The sequence below is a fragment of the Sminthopsis crassicaudata genome, chromosome 2 (assembly GCF_048593235.1).
Source record: "Sminthopsis crassicaudata isolate SCR6 chromosome 2, ASM4859323v1, whole genome shotgun sequence".
Classification (NCBI taxonomy): domain Eukaryota; kingdom Metazoa; phylum Chordata; class Mammalia; order Dasyuromorphia; family Dasyuridae; genus Sminthopsis; species Sminthopsis crassicaudata.
This window is the reverse complement of record NC_133618.1, coordinates 244,964,219-244,990,117: the sequence shown is the minus strand read 5'-3', so window position 1 is coordinate 244,990,117 and position 25,899 is coordinate 244,964,219. Positions and strand designations below refer to the sequence as shown.

General features: G+C 37.2%; 1 protein-coding gene across 1 annotated transcript in view; it reads left to right on the top strand.

Annotated features, from left to right (window-relative positions):
• The window catches only part of LOC141552740 (piezo-type mechanosensitive ion channel component 2-like), a 91,677-nt gene that overhangs the window by 48,852 nt on the left and 16,926 nt on the right, over positions 1-25,899 (top strand). Inside the window, exons 27-40 of the mRNA XM_074284752.1 lie at positions 929-1,046; positions 2,081-2,140; positions 2,405-2,571; positions 3,810-4,186; positions 5,276-5,554; positions 7,226-7,484; positions 10,379-10,567; positions 13,058-13,253; positions 15,495-15,609; positions 17,305-17,452; positions 18,802-19,013; positions 22,114-22,272; positions 23,557-23,704; positions 24,675-24,863. Coding sequence (XP_074140853.1) covers positions 929-1,046; positions 2,081-2,140; positions 2,405-2,571; positions 3,810-4,186; positions 5,276-5,554; positions 7,226-7,484; positions 10,379-10,567; positions 13,058-13,253; positions 15,495-15,609; positions 17,305-17,452; positions 18,802-19,013; positions 22,114-22,272; positions 23,557-23,704; positions 24,675-24,863 — 2,616 coding nt within the window. The remainder of the gene's footprint in view (positions 1-928; positions 1,047-2,080; positions 2,141-2,404; positions 2,572-3,809; positions 4,187-5,275; positions 5,555-7,225; positions 7,485-10,378; positions 10,568-13,057; positions 13,254-15,494; positions 15,610-17,304; positions 17,453-18,801; positions 19,014-22,113; positions 22,273-23,556; positions 23,705-24,674; positions 24,864-25,899) is intronic.

Sequence of the window (25,899 nt, the reverse complement as noted above, 5' to 3'; positions counted from 1 at the left end):
GTCTAACCTTGATGCTTCCACTGCCACCATTTCATTCCTTGATCCCATGTAATTTAACTTTTATTCTGACTTTGTTAATTTGACTCTCTACAGTCATTACTGACGTCTCACTTCTTATATCCACTGACCATTCCTCATGGCCTCATCTTCACACTTTGTTTAGCTTTTTGGCATTGTTGATTATGAGTCTTAGAATGTTTGAAGGAACCAATAGTTCATTTAATGTACTTTCTTCTTAAAATATTTATCATTTAGTGTGCCTCCTTTCAAATTCATAGGGTTATAAATAGGTATGAGAGACCATTTAGTATAACTTCTTCATTTTTTGGAGGGAATTGAGCACTTGAGAAAAAATTTTAGGTGACTTTTCCAAGGCAACAATGAATAATAGTCAACAAAATTGGGCTTCTGATTCCAGATCTATCACTCTTTCCATTGTAAAATGCTGCACTCTGTTCATTTGACATCCATTATTTCATAGTTTCCATAGTTAATATTTCTGGGTTTTCTTTGGAACATGTCACAGGATCACCCAGAAAATTTTAGTTTACTATGGTGTGTAAATATCTGAGTAGAACTTAAAATATTTTAAAATTCAAGACTTGTTCCTTAAGATCATTTCTTTTCTATGAGGAAATTACTTGGAACAAATATAACATCGATTTTCTATCTCACTTTATTGTTTTCAATTTGTCTGTTTCAAATTGCTTAAGACTTGACAACCAGATCATATAGTTAAAAAGGTTTCTGATTAGATTTTGTGGCTTAAAAAAAGAAGGGAGTAGAGATGAGATTGATGTTTGTTGAAACTGCCAAAGAGAGATAAAATGGAGAATTTCTCTGTTTCTCTGGGTATATCTATCTGTCTGTCTGTCTCTGGGTCTGTCTGTCTGTCTATCTCTCTTGGTATGTGTATGTCTCTCTCCAGCTTGCTTATGATGCCTGGGCAAATAATTCTGCATCAGCTCTCAGGCTGAGGAAGCAAGATGAAATGATATTCAGGACAGAAGAAAAGAGGGAAGAATGGGATCCACAGTGTCAAAGAGGTATCCATTCATTCAGAAATAGAGAACTGTGATAGTTTTGATAGATCACTGGTTTAAGGAGAACAATTGAAATTAAACAGTTGAGATTTTTCATTTGTGAATTAGCAATGAATAGATTGGACTCTAGGAAGGATTACATTAAAACCATATAGGAATTTTGTGGTTTTTAAAAATTATTATTACTATTTTGGTGACCATTATAAAAAATTCAATTTTTAAAGGATAATTTATTCATCTGAGGGCACTTGCAAGGTCATCAAATTTGGCAAATCTAGTTATAGCTTTGAATTATGAAAGGCATCAGAGAATTATAGATCTGAAGGAACCTTAGAAATAGTTCTAAAATGTTATTTACAAATTATATATATGTGTGTTACATATAATTTATAATTTATTTATTTTATTATTATAATATAAACTTATGAATATAAAATAATCATATGTACAATTTACTTTTATATCAGCTTCATTTTGAAATATATCCTTCCCTATCTCTACCTTTGAGAATCATTCCTTATGATGTAAAATAAAGAAGAAATAAGAAAAAAAACAACCTAGCAAAAAAAAAAAAAAAAAAAGAAAAGAAAAGAAACTAACAAACACATCAACCACATCTAACAGTATATACAATGTTGCATAGTCTTATCTTTCACTTTTACAAAGAAGGGAAGGAGTTACATTTTATCATATCTTGAATATTTTAAAAATTACAAAGTATGTAGTTTGTAATTTTTCAGATCTTTTCCTAGAAAAGCATCCATCACAGATAAGCACTTCAGAACAAATGGCAAATTAATGTAAGAATTCGAAAGGTTATAGTCTTGACATGATCTGAAAACAGAATCAGAGTACTGGGTGCCATTTCCCTAGTGTAATTCCAAATATGTTACATTCATCTAGGTTTGAGAATCATTCCCTAGCTACTAGCAATACTTATGTCCCAATACTCCCATAGACATATATCTCCTATAATGTCATGTTTTTGATAATAAAGGATAAAATAGATGATTCCAAGGGATATCTATCTTCTATAGGATCAAAAGACAGAAGTCTGAAGAAATGTGAGGAAGAAAATGGAAGCTTGCATGAACCAGGTAGATATACTGGTATCCATATAAGGAATTAAGGTACCATAGAAAGAGAAAAAAGATGCTTTAAGAAGAGGGTAGGTATCAGGGATAAATGTAAAGTCCTAATATTCTAGGAGGTTTTCCTCCATAATTAGCTGGGCTATGTTAAATTTTACATTGACTCTCAGTACTACTATAAGTCTATGAAATACATATAATGGGGCTTTGTTACATAAATATTTGGAGGTTCGATTTGTTTTTCTCCTGATTTTCTCTTCTATTTCACAGAAATTCTAATGCAGAGAATAAGCAATATCATCAAATTTTCATGGATCTTTGGCAAAGTGCTGCTAGAGGATACCACAGCAGCAGTGCGCTCCCTGTACAAAGAAAGTTGGGAAATAGCCACTGTGTTGAGGATGGAGAGGTGCATGCTACTGAGAAGGCTCAGTAAGGTAAGATTCCTGAGTTGCAAACAGGCGATTTTCTTGAATGATGTCAGGTTCTTTGAGTCATTCAGCTCAGACACATCATTCCACATTCTGGCTAATGATTCATATCTTTTGTGAGCTCTTCATTAGGATCATTGTCACTCCTCCCCTGCATGGATTTCTGAATGTTCAGATCAAAGGCTTAACTCCCATCAGTTGCAACCAACAACCTCTGATAAGTGTTGGAGAGAAAAGTGAGGTATTCTTTTGGTGTCCTTAACTTAAATGGTCCTTTTCTTCAGGGAAGGGAATTCCGTGCCCCCCCCCCCCCCAGCAAATTGTTGGGACTTCTTGGATGCACTGTGAGTGTTCAAAGAGTTTGATTCAAAAAAAACATTTACTGGTATGAATCATTACATTTGGTTCTAGGGACACAAAAACAAAAAATGAAACAAAATCATCCATTTAGAACTCAAAAGAACCTTATATAGATCATCTAATTCAACCCCCTCATTTTTCAGATAAGGATAATAGGTTTCAGAAGTTTCAGTTTCTTGCCTGTGGTCATATAAGGCATTAAATAGAAGAGCTAAAATTAGGACCCAGATCCTTTGATCTCAAATCTAGCACCTGTTCAACCACATCACTTTAATTAAACAAGAGTCCAGGCCCTTCCCTCAAAGAACATATGGTCTATTAGGGCAAGAGGATTCAGGTAAGTAAAATAATGCAAAGAAGAGAGTGATGGGGTTAAAAGAGAGATCCAGACAAGGTACCCTGAGACATTAAAGAAAAGATAGATCATTTTTGGTTAGAAAAATCGCGGGGGGAGGGGGGTTACATGTGGCAACTAGGTATTATAGTAGGGAAGGCACTAAACTGGAAATTAGGAAAACCTGATTGAGAATATGTTTCAGATACTAGCTGGATAAGTCATTAACTTTCCTCTGCCACAGCTTCTTTATTTGTAAAACAAAAGTAATATATAGCACCTATCTCAAGAATTTGTTACGAGGATCAAATGCATATAATGTACTTTTCAAACTTTAAAGTACTATGTACATTTTAGCTACTATTCTTCTAATTATTATAATATATTTGGAAACTAGTGGTAAAAGATTCTGAAGGGTGATGAGGAGGAGTTGACATATTCATGACATAAGGGGATGTTCTTTGGGAATACACCCATGTGAGAAATGGTATGTCTAGTTCCTGTTAATGGAACCCAATCACCATGTTTTATTTGTAACATGTCATTGTAGGGGGAAAAGGCTACCAAAGAGAGTATTTTGAGATATTACCATTTAAAGCTTCAGGAGGAACAGAAAACCACACTTGTCAAAATAAAGGAAAGGAAGACAGGAGCAGAAGATCAGGGGTTACCTGAAGCTGGGTTATCTGAGCACTATAAGGACAATGCACAGTTACCAAATGAATCAGAAGAGGTGATGACTCCTCTAAGGGATCATTGTAGAGATAAAGACACTTCAAGTCAACAATCACCAAGGGAAGAGTTTCAGTTACAGGGTGGAGAAGGGAAGGACCTTGCCAAGAATGACCTTGAGGACCAGCCATCATCAGTGGGGCATCCCCCAAGTGGAGAAGACTTGCAATCATTTGAGGAGACCACAGTACTCAGGTGAAAAAGTTTTGATGACAGTTTAGAGTCTATTAAGGTCAAAATCTTGCCTTGCAGTCAGAATAATGTTTTGATCAGCATATTTTTGTTGAAGTCATTACATTGACCCCTCAGCCAAAAAATATTTGGCTCAAATATGTACAAAAATAATTTGCCCTAATTTAACCTGAAACCTAGTTTTTTTTTAATTGATAGCCTGTTTTTACATTGCTTTCATTTCTGAATATATGCTTTTCTCTTCTCTTCCCAGAAAGTCATTCCATATAATAAAGAGGGGGAATGGGGAAATCAGCTCAACAAAATTAATCAATACCTCAAATAAACTAGATAGCAATCAGTACTATAACCATGGTCTTCCATCTTTGTAAAGATGGGGGCAGAGGGAGGGGGAAGTGCATTTTCTTATCTCTTCTCTGGGGTTGTTTATTATAATTACATTTTCTTGTTTTTATTTCCATTTACACTGTAACCTGTCACCAATTAAAAAGTAATTAAATAATCCAAATTTGTTTTAATCTGGTAATTGACAAGATTTAAATAAACTAAATGATTAGAAGGTAATTTTGTTAGTAGAAAAATTCTAGAAAACTTTTTATAACTTACCATAGAATATCAAAACTGGAAGGTCCTTAGAGACTGTTACCTCTAAACCCATCCTTTTACACCTGAAGGAACCAAGATCCCAAGGGAATATATAACCTGACTATTGTCATACAATGTTCTGACTCTTAGACCCTCAATTTTCCTCCTACATGAATCAATCAACAACCATTTAGTAAATGCTAACCACATGCCAAGTACTTTGACTACATCAAATTAACAGAAGCCTGTCTACTAACATTTCTGGAAGACTTGCTTTAAAGAACAGAAAAATATGGTTTATAAACAAATTGTTTAAATGAAAACAAATTCAGTTTTTACACTAACAATTTGTTCAATAAACCTTCTCTTCATCTCACTTCAGCCCTAACCAAATGATTACAATTATCTAATGGGGTTTTCTGATGCTTGAACTTTGTTCCATGTGAATTTAATATATTTATTTTAAAAAGTTTTGGTGTCTTGTGGGTTCTTTTTGGTGACATTTAGGGGGCCTAGGGAACTCTCGGAGATGGGTGATGACCATGCAAGTGATGATAAGGAAAATCTGAGTGAGGAAGATGAATATGAACAGTCAGTTTCAGAACTTGTTTGTCAAGGAGCTAGCCTATCCTACAGCAGCTCAATTCAATCTCAGCAAAGAAGTTCCTTATCAGAAGGCAAAGAGTTGGTTACTGCCTCACTGGGGCAGAAGAAGAAAAAAATCACCAGACCTATGAGAAAAACTCCATTCCCATTTTTAACAGCTGGAGAAATACTCCTTAAAAGGCAAGAATACTTTCTTTCCTTCCTTCAATTTCCTTTTCCCCTTCCCTTCCCCTCTTTCCCTACTCTTCCTTCCTTTCTTTCTTATTTCCCCTTCCTTCCTATTTTATTTTCCAAATAAGCATTTGTTTTCTCTTCTTTCTCTTTTCTTCTCATCTGCTGCCTCCAAAATGGAAAAACAAAACAAAACCTTTGTTTAAATATATATAGTCAAGCAAAATAAATCTCACATTGTCCATATCTGAAAATGGATATCTCATTCTCCATCTTGAATCATCACTGCATGTTGGGAGTTGGGGAGCATATTTCATTCTCAGAATACTGCAATTATGGTTGGTTATAGCATGGATCAAAGTTCTTAAGAAAAATGCAAGAGCTATTTATAATCCATTATCGGTGAGATTATCTGCTTTTATTCAGTGAGGGCAGTCCAAAGTACTCTATTTGGGTTAAATTAAAGAGGTAAACTATATGCCCCAAGAAACTAGAGGCAAGTAGTCTTTGTCAGGGACTGCAGCTGTGACTTCATTGGTTCAGACAACTCACCAATGAAGAAATTCTTTCTGCCATCAGAACTTTGAAAGATTAAATTTCTGGCCTAAAGTTACTTGTATGAGTGTGTCAGAGAAAGGATATGATTTCAGAATCCTGGCTTTAAGGCTTGCCATTTATCTGCAATGCTGCATCTCAAATAATCATTAAATATGTGCCGTAAAAATTTTGGGTTTTTATAAATTACATATTTTAAATGCTTTAAGGAAGTTGAAATGGATAATTACTTCTGGGTTATTAGCTTTCTTCTTTAAAAATTTTTTTAGATCTTAGTTCTTCTTAAATCAGGGCACATTTGCATCTGCAGTTAGTATATTAGAAATTTTAAATTAGAATTGAAAGGGATTTTCAAAATCATCTAGTTGGATATCCTCATTTTACAGATGAGGGGAAATGCCTTATCCAATGTTTTATGGAGAACTCACATAGGGCAAGTGCTCACTAGGTGGTCAGAAAAAAACATACAAGGACACTCCCAAAGATCTCTCTTAAGAACTTTAGAATTGGTTATAAGATATGGGAGACACTGGTACAGCAATGTCCATCATGGCATCCCCTCATTAGAGAAGGTGCTGTGCTCTATAAGTAGAGTAGAATTGAATTAACTCAAAAGAAATGGAAGATGCACAGAATTAGAGAAGCTACCCCAAATGTTCATGGGGACTATTTGTGTTTAACCTGTAGCAGAGCATTCCAAGTTCATATTGGTCTGATCAGCCACAGTCAAACACACCGCAACTCAACTAATATAGTGATGCTGTTTTGGTTCACTTGGACAATGAAGGACAACAACCAACTTTGTAGTAAGTAGAAGAGTTAGAATTTGAATCTAGAGCTTTTTCCTGCTTCTCAATGAAAGCAGCTTATTTGGTATTTCCAGTTTTACAGTGTCACTTAAACATCTCTGTGAGGTAGGCAGTAGCAGCATTATTCTACCTATTTCATAGATGAGGCTTGAAAATGTGGAGTCACCTAGCCAAGGTCATGCAGTAAGTGTTAGAGTCACAATTCAAGCCTATGTGCTATAACTCCAAACCTGGTACCCCTTTCTGTGTCTCCTCTCTAGCAGGTACCTAGGGAATGTTCTCATTTTGTTCCAACTGGATTGGTTGTTCCTTTTAGGGTTTTTTATGACAATGAGCTTGAGGAAGCTGATAAGTTCTACAAGAATCTCCCCCGGATGGTGAAGTTGACTTTGGAGCTGTACAAACTGATTGAGTCCAAATCGGAAATGCTCTGTTACTTCATGATCATACTAAACCACATGGTTTCAGCTTCCATTCTGACATTGGTGCTGCCCATTCTGTGCTTCTTGTGGGCTATGCTTTCTGTTCCCAGGCCTTCTAAACGTTTCTGGATGGCTGCTATCTTTTACACAGAGGTAGGATCAACAAAAGATAACACTCACATGTTGTTGTTCAGTCATTTCAGTTGTGTCCGACTCTTTGTGACCCTATTTGGGGTTTTCTTGGCAAAGATACTGGTATGGTTTGCATTTCCTTCTTCAATTCATTTTATAGATGAGAAACCTGGCTTAAATGACTTGCTCAGACTCACACAGCTAGTAAGTATGAGGTTAAATTTGAATTCAAGTCCTTCTGACTCCAGATCTGGCACTCTATCCACTGTGTCAGCTAGCTGGCTAGCACTCCATACCATCAGACTATCACCTGCCATATAATTTTTTCTCTAACTTCTCTTTCAGTCCTTACAAATAATTCATTAGCTTTCAAAAGTCAAAATCAATTGACAAATGAATTTTTCTAAAGGATAGTTATAGAAAAGAAGCATTGTGTTATAATGGATAGGACTTTCCCCTTTCCAATTATTTTCTTGTATGTGTCTCCATAGTGACATGTTGTCACCTCCACCAGAATGTTTGTTCCTTGAGAACACTGACTCTGTGTGTGGGAGGGGGGTGGGTATTTGTGATTTTTGTATCAGGGCTCAGCACAATCCTGGCACACACTAAGCACTTAATTGTTGTTTGTCCTTCATTTTTGAAGAGGACCAGTGACATCATGGGGTGATATCTTGACATGAGAATGAAGTGAATTTAAGTAAGGCAGAGTCATACAAAGCCATCAGCCTCATTTTCTCTTCATCAAAGTCCAGTGGCAAGGCAAAAAGTTAGGATGTTTGACAATGGCTCTGCATGCAAGTGGATAGATAACCTTGGCGTCTTTGATGTCTGACTGAGCTCCAAGCTCTCCACAGCTCCCTGCTTCAGCTGCCTTCATGGCCATTGGAAAAAATTGTTCTCATCCACCCACTGAAGAAATTTTTCACAAGTTTAGGGTAGATATCTCACTAATTCACCAATAGGTTTGAAGTGTGTCAATTAACTGGTTTAACTCATCTGATGAGTGTGGCCACTAAGCATACTGTACGTTTGTGGAACTGCATGAGGGAGTTGGATGAATAAGATAGACAAACCTTCACACCAAAAGTCCTAATCTTCCTGAATATTCCACACACCCCAATAAATGCCTATTGACCAGCTAAATGATTGAGTGGTCTTGGAATTAAAAAGACCACAGTTCCAACTGGTACATATGGCTGCATGACCCTAGATAATTCATTTAACCTCTTGGTCCCTGGAAAATTACTTTCTTTTTTATTATTATAGCTTTTTGTTTACAAAACATATGCATGGGTAATTTTTCAACATTGACCCTTACAAAACCTTCTATCCTGGAAAATTTCTAATGCTAATAATAAGTCAAATAGTTTTTAATCTACATCAGTAGATACACGTCTCTCACTGGAAGTTTCCTACACCAATCAAATTAGTGGTCTGGACACCCCCAAAAAAGAAAATTATAGCATCAGCACAGAGGCTTATTAATAATAGGCATTAAATAGATGTTTGGTGAATTAGAGGCACTTGATAAATTTTTTATGGGAATAGACACTAAATTTGTGATTTCCTTGATATAAGCAACTTCCAGTGGGAAAACTCTCCATCAATGCATGTAGACCTCCTTTTCGGTCCTTTTTAGCCATGGAAAGCAATCTGGGACACTGTGAAATTAAGAGTGACTTACCCAAAGTCACACATCAAATATATATCAGAGGCACATCCTGAATGCAGGTCTTTCTAGCTTTTAATCCAGTTTTCTACTACCATTTAAACATTATATAGAATTTTAATATACCTTTTAGCTGTGACATTAAAAGTAGCATCTTTGGGGCTACCAGAGCAGGAAGGCAGAAGATAAATGACCCAGTCTCTAAAAGAGTACACAATCTAGTGGGAATGATAAAGTCAGTATAGAAGTAAATGGAGATCAATTTTGAATGGAATAAGTACCATAGAAGTTTAAAAGCTAGAGGGGTCACTTTTATCTTAGGGAGAATCAGGACAGACTTTGAAGAGAAAGTGACATTAAAGAATGGAGCAAATTTCACAGGCAGAGATGAGAGGTAGAACTCCAGGTAGAGGAAGATATCTAGCATAGTCAGGCTGTTTGAAAAAGTATGGAGGTGGCCAGGGCTAGTGCTGTGGATGACAAAGCTACTTTAAAAGCATTTTCAGTATAAAAGGAGGATAATTCCTTAGCATAACTACCATGAGGAAAGGTTTGGCTTTGGAGTAGTGGACTGAGAGAATGTTAGAATTTGGTTACTATTTGGGAATTTGCCAAATCAACTAACAGGCAATAAATTCTAGAAGGAATTTGGAACCACAGATTTTTAGAATCCAAGCCACACACACAAAAAGGAAAAGAATAAACATCTCAAAGAAATTTTAAAAGGTTGAATGAAAGATGTGGAGATGGCAGAAGCATGAGAGATTATTTAGTTCATCCTGGACTTTTTACAGATGATAATATTGAGTCAGAGTTAGAAAGAAACATGTCCATTCCTTTTTCTTTTGTGGACATCAGCAGTATTAGACAGTGGTATCCAGAGTTCAGTGTGATGTGGTTATTTCTCTAGTCTGTCTGTCTGTCTCTCTGTCTCTCTCTCTCTGTGTCTCTCTCTCTCTGTGTCTCTCTCTCTCTGTCTCTGTCTCTCTCTCTCTCTCTGTCTCTCTCTGTCTCTCTCTGTGTCTCTCTCTCTCTCTGTCTCTCTGTCTCTCTCTGTCTCTCTCTCTCTCTCTCTCTCTCTCTCTCTCTCTCTCTCTCTCTCTCTCTCTCTCTTCCTCTCCTCTCTCTCCTGATTCTATTTCAGATAATACCCATTAGAGAAATCTCTGGTCTAAGAAAAGCTAATTTTAGACTAAATAAGTACTTTCAGCTGATTTTGTATGTTCTCCACTTTCCTCTTTAGGCAACAGTAGTAGTCAAATATTTTTCACAGTTTGGATTCTTTCCCTGGACCACAAAGCTCTATGCAGGCATACATGGAGAAAAGCCATTTTCTCTGCCAAATGTAGTTGGGATTGAAAAGAAAAGTGGCTATGTCCACTATGACCTTGTGCAACTGTTGGCTTTGTTCTATCATAGGTCAGTCTTGAAGGTAAGTAACCCCAGAAGAGAATGTATTCTTTGGAAATGATTTCATTCACTTTATCATTTTCTGGCAACTCTTGCTTTTTAGATCTTGTTTTTAATGAAAAAATAATTTATTAGTTTAACTTCACAACTCAAATGTTGTGGGAAAGGCTCAAATCAATCTCCCTTTATTCCAGCTGAAAAAGCTGAGACACAGAATTGGCTGCTTGCCCCATCCCCAAATCCTGGAGCCTGAGACTTAAATACCTTGGAATTTCTGATTCCTGGTCAGAATGTCTAGCCTGATGGCATTGTTGTTTTTTTACTTGGTGCATTGGTCTGTATTAAAGACTAATTTAAATTAGTTTTTAATTTTTATTTTAAACTGTATCATATAATCCCATTGGGCTTGATGCCAGGAATCCTTAGGAAGCCAAATTTCCCCTAAAGCTCATTTCAATGAGATTTCTTCCCAATGAAGTGCAGAATTCTGAGTTTAAGACAGGAAGTAAATACAAAGAAATCCCTCCCTCTCTCCTCTTTCCTTTATTTTTTCAGTCATGTTTCAGAGCACACTCCCTCTTTCTTTTCCAGCCATAGACTTAACTAGGAATTTTTGTACCTGAAGCATGAACAACAAACATTGCTAGAGCAAGCAAACCTCATGAAGGATGTTCTCAGTTGATGGAAGCGGTAGACAATACCAAAGAAGGGATACCGCTTGAAACTAGTGATGGGGAGGTTTCCCTTCCCTCTAAAGCTCGAGGAAACAAGTAGTTTCCCATTTAAACTAATTATTTCTGTAATTGTGGTCTTCTAATTTTTTTAATTGATCTCTAAGTATGAAGATATGGATTCAAGTGTTGAGTTGGACACATCTTGACTGACTATGTAATCTTAGACAAGTCACTTAATGACCCAGTTATCTAAATAACTAAGATTACTAGTTGTAGACTATTTCTGACCTGCATCTGCAGATGCAGTTTTTGAACCTGTAATTCCCCTATTTCAATGAAATCACAGATATGCTTTCTCTCCCCTTTAAGCTCCTATATAGTCTATGTGAGGTAAGATTGCTCTCAATTTACAGATGTCCTTCTGATGAGGACCTGGGTCACTATGCGGAGTTAGCAAAAAAAAAAAAAAAAAAAAAAAAAAAAAAAAAAAAAAAAAAAAAAAAAAAAAAAGCCTGAAGTATTGATAAAATTAATCCCTGAAGCAAGTAGGGAAGGGCACTGATTGGGATCAGCTCAGCCTTACAGGCCCACTCTCTATGAAGGTCTTGGGTAATTCCACCTTACTGTATCCAGTAAGTACTTTAGGCTTTCTCTGCCAATCCTATCCAATGACCTAGAACCTCATCATTTCTATAACATTTATCCCCAAATTAGTTAATCCCTGGAAGAGAGGGGAGGATGGGAATGGGATGGAAATGGGAGTGGGAATGGGGAATCAGACTTGTGAGTTCAGTGGTATTGATAATGGTCTAGAATTAAGTGTCTGAGCAGGGATAAGAACCCATTTCTGACTTGTGAACCAATGGTCTTCGCCAGGCTATTGAAATTTAGCTGATTTTGAGGATTTAAGAGGAAAAGCTTTCAAGGGGAAAAAACAGATTTGACAGTGGAAGAAGCAAAGGCATTCCCAGGAAGGCATAGACTTCCATCAGTGTGTCAGGAGCTAGATCCCTCTCCTGCCTTATCTTACCCCAAAGTGCTGCAACCCCCTTTATGACTCCTTTTCAAGGACATTCATTTACTTATTCATTCAATAACTTTATTAAATACTTGCTATGTCCTTGGTACTGTTCTGAGTTCTGGGGATACAAAAAGAAGCAAAGGATAGTCCTTGTCCTCAGGAATTTTATAATCCAACAAGGACACAAAATGCAAACAACTATATACAAAGCCAGTTATATACTGGATAAATAGGAAATAATTAAAAGAGGGAATGCACTGGAATTAGGAGGGTTGAAGAAGACTTATCTTTAAAGACTAAAACTATCCTTAAGATAGTTTTAGTCCTTCCTTCCTTAAATACTTTAAAGGAAGCTAGGGAGAGACTATTCTGATAGATTCTATCAGACTCAGACCTGGAGAAGTATTTCCTTACCACCTGAGCAAGCCTGGCCCCCACAGAGCTCAGAGGCTCTCCTTTTCTCCCAGGTAGATGGCATTCCATTATATTTTCAATCCAGCCCTACCCCACATCTGGATTTCAGATATTCTGTATAACTTCTATTTTTAGGTGAGCAGAAGTGTATCACAGGGATGAGGCTAGGGAACAAGTGTTGTGAGAGAAGTACCACAGCTTCTATTCTGGGATTCATGGGCTATTTTCTCTGGGCATCTTTTTGCTTCTGTTTTCAGGCAATGTCATCTTGATTTCTTTACCACTCATACACAGCTTGTCCCTTTGCTCTTAGGCTGATAAATATCTATTTTGGACTTGGGTGAGGGGAGGGAGGGAAATGAGCAAAATATATCTCAGATATTTTCCCTTCCCTCCAATTCAGAGTTTAGGACTATGGGATGAGCCATCCTCTGACCAGGCTAACTGCAAAGAAAAGAAGATTAAAAAATCCAAGAATCAAGGACACAGCAGCAGAAAGCACGGGGACTTACCTCAGGGTTGGCAGGCAGAGCATCATCCTCAGCCTATCCCCTCCCTGTGGGCTTTCTGGAGAAAGAAACAAACACCTTTGGGCACAGGTATGCTTTGGAGTTATAAAAAGCTCAAGATTTATTTCTTATTCACAATTTCCCAAACTTATTCCTTGTAGGGGCTTTGTTAGGAACCTTGGTCTGACTTCCTCTCTACTAACTCCTCAATTTTCTCCCTTCTTCCACCTCCACCTCCTCATCCTCTTTCTCTTCCTTCTTTAGCCTCTATGAGAAATATGTAATGGAAGGACATAGAGCCAAAAGACCTACATTTCCTAGTAGAAATGGGAGGGATCTTGGAGGCCAAAGACTCCCAATCCCCTAATTATATAGATGAGGGATCTGAGGCTAAAAGCGTTCCCCCAGGTTACATCACTGCTAGGTGTCTGAAGCAAAATCTGAGTTCAGGTTTTCCTAACTCCAAATTCAGTGTCCTATTCATCACACCATGATGACTCAGACTATTTCATCTAGCCTAATCCTTTTTTTTTTCCCCCTGAGGTTGGGGTTAAGTGACTTGCCCAGGGTCTCACACAACTAGGAAGTGTTAAGTGTCTGAGATCAGATTTGAACTTGGGTCCTCCTGAATTCAAGGCTGGTACTCTATCTACTGTGCCACCTAGCTGCCCCTAGCCTAAACCTTTTGTTTTATAGCTTTAAAACTGACTCTGCAATGAAACCTCTTGGTGCCTCATTTTCATCTTCTGGTAAATGAAGAGACTGGATTAGATTTGAGGTTCTTAACCTTTTATATGTATATTAATAGACACCCCCCCTCAGATAAAGCCTATAGACCTCTTCTCAGAATAATGTTTTTAAATGAATAAAACATATAGGATTACAAAAAACAAAAACACAAAAACAATTATGTTGAATTATTGTTACAAAGGACGTGGCTTTTTTCAACCATGAAGTGATTCAGGCCAGTTCCAAAGGTCTTCTGATGAAGAGAGCCATCTGTAACCAAAGAAAGGACTATGGGAACTGAGTGTGGATCACAACATAGCATTTTTATTCTTTCTGTCGTTGTTTGCTTGCATTTTGTTTTCTTTCTCATTTTTTTCCTTTTTGATCTGATTTTTCTTGTGCAGCATGATAATTGTGGAAATATGTATAGAAGAATTGCACATGTTTAACATATATTGGATTACTTGCCATCTATGGGAGGGGATGGGGGGAAAGGAAGGAAAAAATTTGTAATACAAAGTTTTGCAAGGGTAAGTGTTGAAAATTATTTATGCATATGTTTTGAAAATAAAAAGCTTTCATTAAAATTCACTTTAAAAAGGAATATTATTATCAAAATAGGTTAAGAACCCCTAAATTGGATAGTTTTTGTTTCTTTGTTGTAAATCCCATGATTCTATCTCCCCACCACCAACCCATCATTTTCTCCCCATTTTCAGTATCTAATTGCAAAATAATAGAGCCCCTCAGAAATGTTCCTTTGCACTAGAATTTGACCTAGAAGGTTGATCTGGCCAGGATCCCTGTCCTTCTGTCCTTTTCCTTCACCCTTCTCCTACCCTTCCAACTTTACTCCTTAGATCCCTGCCTTTATTCTGAAAGGCCTCTAAAGAGGAAGGCTAGGGCTGCAAACATGATTTTCATTTTTTTACAATTTTAATAGCTTTTTATTTTTTCAAATACATAGTTTTCAACATTCACCCTTATAAAACCTTGTGTTCCAAATTTTTCTCCCTCCCTCCTTCCCAGCCCCTCCCATAGATAGCAACCCAATACAATATAGATTAAACATATGCAATTCTTCTAAACATATTTCCATATTCATCATGTGAGAGAGGTACCACAGCTTCTATTCTGGGATTCATGGGTTATTTTCTCCAGGGATCTTTCTGCCTCTGTTTCTCAGCAATGTCATCTTGGTCTTTTCACCACTTGTACACAGCTTGTTCCTTTGCTCTTAGGCAGATGGGTATGTATTTTGGACTTGGGTGAGAGGAGGGAGGGAGATGAGCAAAATATATCTCAGATATTTTCCTTTTTCTGCACAAGAAAAATCAAACCAAAAGGGAAAAGAAAAAAAAAAACAACAAGAAAACAAACAACAACAACAAAAAGTAGAAAATATTATACTTTGATCCACATTCAGTCTCCATAGTTTGTGACTTTCATTCTATAGAATATGACTGTCTCATAAATCAGTCATGTGCATTTTCCTCCAGTGGAAAAACAGCTAGATTATTAAATTCAAGTAGGATTTGTGGAGAGAGGGAAATTCCTAAAGAGATCCTAGAAGAAAGATTATTGCTTTTGTATCTTTCTCAGGGGAGTCTGAAGACAGAAAAATCAAGAAGAAAAGGAGCTGGTTCCGGAAATTCCCAATCAATGCAAGGATGCTGAAGAAAAAGCTGGTGAAAGCCAGAAAGCTGGCAACTGAAACGTAATTGAGAGGATCTTGTTAGAAGAGGGGCTAGAAAGAAAAGGAATCAAAGACCAGAAATGGGGACATGCGTTCAAGTTCCTATGTTATCACTAATCAACTAATCCTTGGGTTAGAGAACTGAGAACTAGGGGAAATAGAGAGGAGTTGGTGATTGTTAAGATTTAATTCAGTTCTGACATTTTATGGTCTGAGTCCTTCTAGCTCTGGCACTGAATGAATAGATGAATGGATAAATGAATGAGTGGGTGAATGAGTGAAAAAAAAACATTTATTAAACACTTACTTTTTGCAAAGGATACAAATAGAAAATCAGTTAGACTATGCCCACAAAGAATTCATATTCTAATGAATACGATAAGATATATAAATGATTTCAAGATGGAAAAATTCACATGGTCCTTAGGGTACAGCCGCAATGCAATTGATAAGACATCTTCTTTAATGTCATTTTAATGAATAAAAACCATATCTGTTTCTGATGTTGAACCATTTGATGGTGCCACAGACTTTAGTAATGTGAATTTTTGGGGTCTTTTCTGGGTCTTTAGGAGCTGCAGCTGCTAAAGATGGGGCTACAGTATTCTTGAAGTGGGACTTTGAGTCAAAAAGTCTTGTATTTGAATCCTGCCTCAGGAACTTCCTAATTGCATGGCCCTGGACATAACTTCCATTTGTATCATTTTAGGGTACATAGCACTTAACTGATAGGACTGTTATGATGATCAAATGAGTTACCAGATGTGAAGCATTAAGCAGACTTGAGAAGCCCCATATAAGTGCTAGTTATTATTATTGTTGTTGTAAGTAGAAAACATTAGTTGTGTCATGAGGTCCCTTCCTATTCTGATAGTCTATAAGGAGCTATAGTGTTCAGGTACAGTCATTAATGCATTTATCTTTTAATGTTTGTGAATTTATCTAATTCGGATTTCTTCCCTCTTTCAGATAATTTAAAAATAAATCTTTCAATGCACTCAAATTTGTGCAAAATGAATACTAAGGCCTTCTCTGTGTGTAATTGGTTTGGTCCAGTGACTTGTTCCATCTTTATTTTAATTATTTCTAAAAAATAGAGCATATTACAATGAATTCTGCTCATGAAAATCATTAAAAGATTCCATCAAAGGTATTCTGATCAGAAAAGCAGGAAGATTGTTTCAGTTTCATTCTGTTTGGCTCAAGATAGGAAGTCATTTCTACTTCCTCAGGCAAAATAGTATACTGGGGACTATGATGTTAAGAATCTCAGGGTAGTGGTTTTGTTATTATTGGTGGAGAAAAGAATTTGTTATTGGAATTTTGATTTTTTTGTTTATTTGTTTATTTTTTTTTAACATTTTGACTGATTTGTTCTTCAAAAGTGTTCAATTTGTTCATATTCTTAAAGTCATTTTGCTTGATTAGGTCTCTTGCTAAACTTTTTGTAATCTTGTTTTTTTTTCTTTATTATTTCTTTCCATTTTACAAAGCAAAATAAAGGAATAATCTTTCACCATCCTCCTTAATAAGATATCAAAATAATTTTATATACTAAACCACCTATTGTTATATTTATCTGTTTGGCAAAAAGATCAAGATTTTTTTCATTGAAAGAGTTTCTAAATTTCTCTTGATTTCCACATTGTAGATATTTCTTAATATTAAGTAAACTTTATGAAATGAAAAAAAATGAATTTATCTTTGACTTCCTAGTGCTCTCCATATCTATTGGACTATTAGACAGTTCTTCTACAACATCATCCATCCAGAATTCAGCCCTGTGTGTGATGTTTATGCTTTCATGTTCCTGGTTGAGAGCATCAACTTTCTCATCATCATCTGTGGATACTGGGCCTTTGGAGTAAGCACAGTCTATCTCTGTCACCTGCACAGTTCAGTACTGTGGCATCTTCTGGGGTTCCTCGGGGTCTCAGAGCTCCTTCTACTACCATACTTTTAAGGAGGGTGAACTGGGCACATTGCAAGAAGAGTCTGGAACTTAACTTGCTAAATGACAGCAGAGAAATCTATTTGCTTTTTGCTTTAAATACCAAGTTTGCAGATTCCATTATTGAAATGGCTGTTGCTTTCTGTGCTATGTCCAAGACTTACATTAAGTTGATTTGCTGCTATTGTTAATTAAAGTGAAAGCTGGGCAGCAGAACAAGTACCCACCTGGGCATTGACGATCACTTTCCACTATCCTGGCAGGTGGGCTTGCTTATGAATTCTTTCTTCCCTGTTAGTGTCCTTCCTCTTCAGCTCTATACATTGTCTGGTGAGAATAAGGGAAGGAAGGAAGTGGGAAGGAAAAAGGAGGAAATGAGAGAATAAAGGAAGGAGGAAAGAAAGGAGGGAATGAAGGAAGGAAGAAAGGAAAGGCAGTATAATTAGTGATTGTGAATAGTATAGACAATTCAACTCAATTTAATCTAGTGACTAATATTAAGCACTATATTCAAGGCACTCTACTAGTACTGAGAATGCACAGTTAAAAAAAAAAGTAATAATCCCTGCTTTCAAGGAGCTTATATTTCACTGTCCAAAAAGTACTGTGGGAGTTTAGAGAGACAGAGTCATAGATGAAGCCCATCTCAGACTGGGAGGATTTAATATATATGGTAGTTCTTGAGCTAGGCTTGGGATGATGAAAATTTCAACAGGGGGAGAGGGATAAATGGCATTTTAGGTTGAGGGAATGATATAGACATAGACATGGCAGTGAAGGCCAGGGGACTGTGAGGAAACAAATTTGGTAGAGAGCAGAGGATTATATTAGGTAATAGTGGACATAGATTTGAAGAGAAAGGTTGAGAAATGATTATGAAATAGTTTGAGCGTATGGAGCAGTAGAGAGTCCATTGGATTTAAAAGATAAAACTAGGGTTCAAATCCCAGCTCTGACATTTACATCCTGGATGATCTTTGATAAGTCACTTCTCTGGACCTCAGTTTTCTGCTCCATAAAATGAGGTGCTTGAACTCAATGACCTCCAAGGTCCTTTCTTACTCTAAAAATCATACAATTCTGTGGTCTTGGATACAAGCCTAATGAGTTTGATGCTTATTTATATAGGAACTAGAGAGCCATTAAAACTTTTTGAGCAAGAGTGTGACAGTAGTATCCAAGGAAGACAAGGTTGGGAGGGTGGTTTATGCCAGCCATTCTATATAGTCTGAAGATTATGTTTTCTTATTTCTTCTTGTTAGAAATACTCAGCTGCTGACCTTTCTGAGACACTTTCAGAGGACCAGGTTCCAGAAGCTTTCTTGGCAATGATCCTTATACAGTTTGGCAGCATGATTGTAGATCGTGCCATCTACCTGAGAAAAAGCATGTATGGCAAATGCATGTTTCAGGTTGTCCTGGTCATTGGAGTTCACTTCTGGCTGTTCTTCATTCTTCCAGGAGTAACCAAAAGGTATTTCTGATGGGAGACAAGAAAATCATCATAGGGAAAAATCTTTCTTTTCATTTCCAAAGTACAGAAAACCCAAAGCACTCAGTGCTCCCATATGGTTAAGTAGCATAATATAGACAATCTAATTCAATTTAATCTAATTGAGTGTTATTAAGCATTATATGCAAGGTACTCTGCTGGGTACTGAACTTGCCTTGTGTCACAAGGAGGAGACAAGTTCATTGAACTATACAAATTTTTCACTGAAACAAAGGAGGTACAACCTTCTTGTCTTGCTTAAAGGAGCCTGTAAAAAGGTCAGTGTCAAGAGGCTGGTAGATCTCTTCTAGACAACAGAAGAACAGGGAAGATGTCTTAATTTTTTAGCTTTAATCTTCATTCAACTGATCAATGGACATTTATTAAGGATTTACTATATACTATATATATACCACATTGAGCTCTGGGGATACAAAGAAAGAGGGGGGGGGTACCTTTCCTTAAGGAGCTTACATTGTAATGGGAGAGACAACAAAGTTCTAGACATACAAGAAGTGTGTGTGTGTGTGTGTGTGTGTGTGTGTGTGTGTGTGTGTGTGTGTGTGTGTAATATTAAATGGAAGACAATCTCAGAGAGAAAGCATTAGCCATGGGGAATGGGGACAGACCTCTTGCAAAAGGGGGTTTGAGTGGAGTCAGGAAGGCCAAGAGATAGGAGTGAAGAAAGAGCATTCTAGGCATGACTGGGAAATTGCCTTCAGTGGATATTTGAAGACATTTAAAATCTAATATTGTGGTGGAATACAGCTTTGCGGGAGGACTAAGATTTGCTAATGCCTAGTGGTAAAGATTGCTGGAGGCTGGCTATTCTTTAAGCTTCACTATGCCTCTCCTGGGGAAACCATTGGCAGTGCCTATAGTTGGAGTGGAATATATTTTCCCTAGTTTCTGCTGGGAAGTTGGTAAAGGATTAATTAGATGGTCTTTAGTGATCCAGTTAACTAAGTCAGGAATAATAAACTTAGCATAGAAAGTGCTTACCTGGGGAAACTTACCATTTACTACAAAACCTTCCCTGTGTTGAGCAGCCTTTGTCAGAAATAAAAAAGAGAAGAAGTTAAAGAGTCTAATATAGAGCATCATAGATTAAAGTTTAATATAGGGATTTCCACATCACCACACAAAGAGAAAACCATTATCTATTATTTCTTTCTCTAACATCTATCTCTCCATCATCTATCTATCTCTGTCTCTATCACCTATCTATATGTCTCTTATCTTCTTCCTTCCCTCCTTCTTTCCTTCCTTCCTTCCTCCCTTCCTCCTTTCCTTCCTTCTTCCTTCCCTCTTTCTTTTCCTCCCTTTCTCCTTCCCTTCCTTCCTCCCTCCCTTGCCTTTCTTTCACTTTGTTCTTTGAAAAATGGATGATCTCTAAAGGTCTCTTTCAAATCTAAAATTTCTTTTTTTTTAAATTTTATAATTACAAATTTTTTGACAGTTTATATGCATGAGTAATTTTTTTAATAACATTATCCCTTGTATTCATTTTTCCAAATTTCCCCCTCCCTCCCTCTACTCCCTCCCCTAAATGACAGGCAATCCCATACATTTTACATGTGTTACAGTATAACCTAGATACAATATATGTGTGTAAATCCAATTTTCTTGTTGCACGTTAAGAATTGGATTCCGAAGGTATTACCTGGGTAGAAAGACAGTAGTGCTAACAATTTACATTCACTTCCCAGTGTTCCTTCTCTGGGTGTAGTTGTTTCTGTCCATCATTGATCAACTGGAAGTGAGTTGGATCTTCTTTATGTTGAAGATATCCACTTCCATCAGAATACATCCTCATACAGTAGTATTGTTGAAGTGTACAGTGATCTTCTGGTTCTGCTCATTTCACTCAGCATCAGTTCATGTAAGTCTCTCCAAACCCCTCTGTATTCATCCTGCTGGTCATTTCTTACAGAGCAATAATATTCCATAGCCTTCATATGCCATAATTTACCCAACCATTCTGCAATTGATGGACATCCATTCATCTTCCAGTTTCTAGCCACTACGAATAGGGCTGCCACAAACATTTTGGCACATACAGGTCCCTTTCCCCTCCTCAGTATTTCTTTGGGATATAAGCCCAATAGCAGCACTGCTGGATCAAAGGGTATGCACAGTTTGATAACTTTTTGGGCATAATTCCAAATTGCTCTCCAGAATGGCCGGATTCTTTCACAGCTCCACCAACAATGCATCAGTGTCCCAGTTTTCCCACATCTCCTCCAACATTCATCATTGTTTGTTCCTGTTATCTTAGCCAATCTGACAGGTGTGTAGTGATATTTCTCTTAATTTGCATTTCTCTGATCAGTAGTGTCAAATCTAAAATTCCTAAGCCGTTGCCTTATTCAGACATTAGTTTCTGTTGCTGGTACTAAAAAAGACTTAATAGAAGAATTGGATGGGGAGATTTAGCCTAATGCTAAAAACAGTAGGCTCCTTTATTCAGCACCTTTAAGGGAAGATGTAAAAGAGAAGGTCATGGAACTTAGCTATTCAAGGAAGCACAGAGGAGAGACTTAGGACAACTAGGAAAGGAGTCTTAGGGCAATTCTAAAGCTGGTCTGGAACAGGAGAGGGAAGGAATAGAATTAGAGATGATGTCAAAGAACCTTGGCTTTATGGCCCTCAGACCAGGGCAGAAGGAGGAATCCACAAATAATTTTGGACTCCTCAGTTTATCTTCATTCTATGCTTCAAGGCAGCTCCAAGATCAGGAAAGTTTAAGAGCGTTACTTTGATATTTTATGGGGGAGTGGAGGAGGGGGAAGGACATGTCACAGGTCGAATTGATTCTCCCCCACACCTTGGAAAGAGAAATATCTATTAGCTAGGTTCCCCAGGACCAGGGCAGGGCTAAAGAGAGAAGTTACCAGGCAGGAGGAGGGAGAATGGTTTTGGGTATAGAGAGTTTATTGAATGGAGAAATACTTAAGCCAGAAAAAAACTAAAAATTTTTCCATACTATAATAATAGAATAGGGGTTATTCTCCCCATGACACAGATGGAAAACTGAGTCTTCAGGATCTTATTAATAACAGATTTTTCTGTTTGCTTGCAGGAGATTCAGTTTAAACTACGTGGCTCAGATTTGGTACCTGGTCAAATGTATTTACTTTGGTTTGTCAGCCTATCAGATCAAATGTGGCTATCCAAATCGTATCCTGGGCAACTTTCTGACCAAAAACTTCAATTTTCTTAATCTATTCCTATTTAAAGGGTAAATAAGAACACTTTATACCTTCTACAAAAACCTCATCTTATAATGGGTAATTATAGGAAAACTTCAAAAATATTTATGTCAGAACTGAGTCTTTAGTTATCCCATGATCTTTCCAAAAGGCTATAGGTACTAGAATAAAATTTTGGGTATCCAAGTATAAAATACAGCAATATCTGTTGTTTTCTGTGACTCACAACTTACTTATGGGAGGAGACTAGGGCAGATACTTCCAAGGGAATGGTAGCAAGCCAGGCAGCAGTTCAGATATGAACAAAGCCTGAGGGTTTCTATGAAGTGCAAACTCAATATGAGTCAACATTATGATGTGAAAGCCCAAACTGTACAAATGTGAGTTTTGGCTGCAGGAACAAAAGTATTCTGAAGAGAAGCTGGGAATGTGGGAGGGGATAACCTTGCTGTCCTCTATCTTAATGGTCCAATAGCATCTAGGATATTAGGTTCAATTCTGGATATCATATTCTAAGGACTTTGACATACAGAGGTAGAGAGAGGAGGGCAGTCAAGACAAAGATAAGCCTTGTCACACATAAGAGTTTCAGTTAAAAAGATTGGGCTGTTTCATTAGGAGTAGAAGATATTGGAGGTTGAGTGAGGAACATGACAGTTTTATTTTCATTATTGATGGACTGCTATGAGGCATAACAATTAGATGTGTTCTTCTTAATCCCAGAGGACTGAAATAAGAACAGTGGGTGGATGCTGCAGGAGAACAGTTTGGCTTTACAGAATTGTAAAGCAATTGGAGCTGTCCCAAAGTGGAATAGTTGTTTTGGGATGTAGTGAGTTTCACATAATCCAGAAGGGATTTCAGTTCTAGTATAAGCTAGACAAAGTAATCTCTGAAATCCTTGCCAACTCTGAGATTTTTGTGAAATGATTTTAAAAATAGCTGTATGCCATGTGCATTCTCCTTGTTGCCACTTTTTTCTCTTTGTATTTTGCATTTCATAAACATTGCCTTGGGGTGTGATTTCATCCTCCAAATATTCTTCCAACTTCACATCTGATTGGTTCACTTGCAAATATACTTTCCCTGTTGAGGTTCCATTCATAGGGAATGGTTTCAGAAGAATATAGGAAGAATAGCAATGTAAACATGACAGAATAGTTTAGAAATATCTAGAATGGAGACCATATCTGTTCTTAAGAGTGTCAACCCTCCTCCCTTTAAGCTCTGGATAAGAGTTCATTCCTCAGGACTTTGAGGGCTGAGTTGGCAGATATGGAGCAAATAATCCTGGATTTTGTTTCCTCTTCCAGTTTTCGATTTTTGCCTTTCCTTTTGGAGCTGAGAGCAGTTATGGACTGGATATGGACTGATACTGCCCTCAGCCTATCTAGTTGGATCTGCCTGGAGGACCTATATGCTGGCGTTTTCATCATGAAATGCTGGAGGGAATCTGAAAAGGTGTATGATCACATTGATTTCATTCAGTTGTATCTGACTCTTGGTGATTCTTGGTGATGGTTTTTTGACAAAGATACCAGAGTAGTATCTTTTTTTCAGCTTTTTTTTTTTTCAGCTCATTTTACAGATGAGGAGGGTCAAGTAATTTGTCCAAGGTTACACAACTAGTAAATGTCTTGAGTGCAGGTCCGCCTAATTCAAGGGACAGTGCTCTATCCATTGCTCCACCTAGCTGCTCACAGTAATTTCCTTAGATGAGAGTGATTGGCTGCTTCTCTGGTTTATAGCAGAACTTGATGTGGAATGGTTTGGTCATCCACCAGACAGGCTGTCATTCTGTAAATTCTACTTATTCCCATCAACTGCTGCCCATCAAGAAGGGGTGGAGAGGTATGTAGGAGTGGTAAAGAGTGTTGGATTTAGAATCAGATTACTTACTGAAACATATCTCCTCTGTGATGTTGAGTAAAGCACATCTCCCCTTCTGCCTCAGTTTGTTTATATATAAAATGAAAGGGGTTAGATTTTATGATCTCTGAAGTTCCTTCTAACTATAAGTTCTGTGATCCTAAAGTGATTTCCTTCTCTTTCCCTCACCCTTTATTCCTCAACCTGACACTGAACCCCTCTTATTCCTGTCACTAAGACTTCTGCATAACACTCTAAGCATTTGATAATTCAGACTAAATCCTTACACACTTAATTAATAGCCAGTCCTGTGCTATCTTTGCTCTCATCTTGGCCTCAATCCTGGGTATCATTATTCCTGGGCTGATGGAATTAAGGGTTATGAATTCCCAACTTCAACTTTCCTTTCCTGCCCCTACAATTTTAAACTATCATTAGCTGTTCCTTCCATTTACAATCTGCTTTTGTCCAACCCAAAGAGAGCAACCCTTCATCTTTCTAGTGTTGTAACTATGTTTTTCCCTTTCTATTTCCTCTCTCTCACCCCTATTCTTTTCTGTAGAAATATCCCCATCCACCAGGGCAGCAGAAGAAAAAGATTGTGAAATACGGACAGGGTGGTGTCATTACTTTTGTTCTAGTTTTCCTTATGTGGTTCCCACTGGTTTTCATGTCTCTATTGAAGTCAGTGGGGGGAATAACAAACCAGCCCTTGGATGTCTCCATCAAAATTTCCATCAGTGGTTATGAGGTAAGGAAATGGGGGGGGGGGGAGAAAGCAAGGAAAATGGTGGCAGTGGGGAGTAGGATTTAGATTGGCTTTCTCAAATCTCCATTATTTGTCTCTAGTCAATCTTTCCTAACTCTCCAACTCTTTCTTCTATAAGTCAAATCTTCTCTTCCAACTAAGTGCTTTTTCTCACTGTGCTCCTATATACATACATATATTCATATATATATATATATACCTACTGGTCCAATATAGTTTTATGCCATCTACCTTCTATAAACTTGGAATTCTTTCACCCTCCTTATGCTTCTAGTAATACTACTTATTCTTTGGGACCCATATCCATCTCTTATAATAACCCTAGTCTCTTACCACCTTTGGTTTGAACTACCTAATTTCACACAAATTCACATCCAAAGATAAAGAAAAAGACAGCATGGTGTGGTGGAAATCAAGTGAGTTTTGGGGTCAAAGAGATCTGGGTTCTGGTCCAGATTTCAACATTTCATGGATCAGAGGAATTCTAGGTAAATCACAAAGCTGCCCCAACCTTCAGTTTCTTCATTCACAAAATGAGGATGGCCATGCTGTTATTACCCACCTCACCAGATTGTTCGAGAGGAAGCATGCTATGAACTTTAAGGTATGATAGAAATGTAATTTATTATTGGTTTATCTTTTTCTGTTACTTAACATCTGTGTGAGTATGTATGTGTGTATGTGTGTGTGTGTGTGTGTTGTCTCCTCTTGAGTCTTGATTTTTTTCTTGAGGCACTATTAGGGTCCTTTGTGTCTCCACAGTGTGTATAGTCCAAAGGTACATACACAATAAGTAGATGCTTAATAAACACAGTGTCTCAAAAGTCTTATTGTGGTTTTAAGCTTTAACAGCCACTAAAATAGGCTAATAGATATTAAAGCTTTTCAAAGCTATTTAAAGTTATTAAATCTTAATATTAAATATAAATTTTAAAGCTGTTAACTATTACAACTTAAAAATACACTCAAAGTTTTGGGACATCGTGTATACTTAATGAATGATCACTGCCAAATTCAA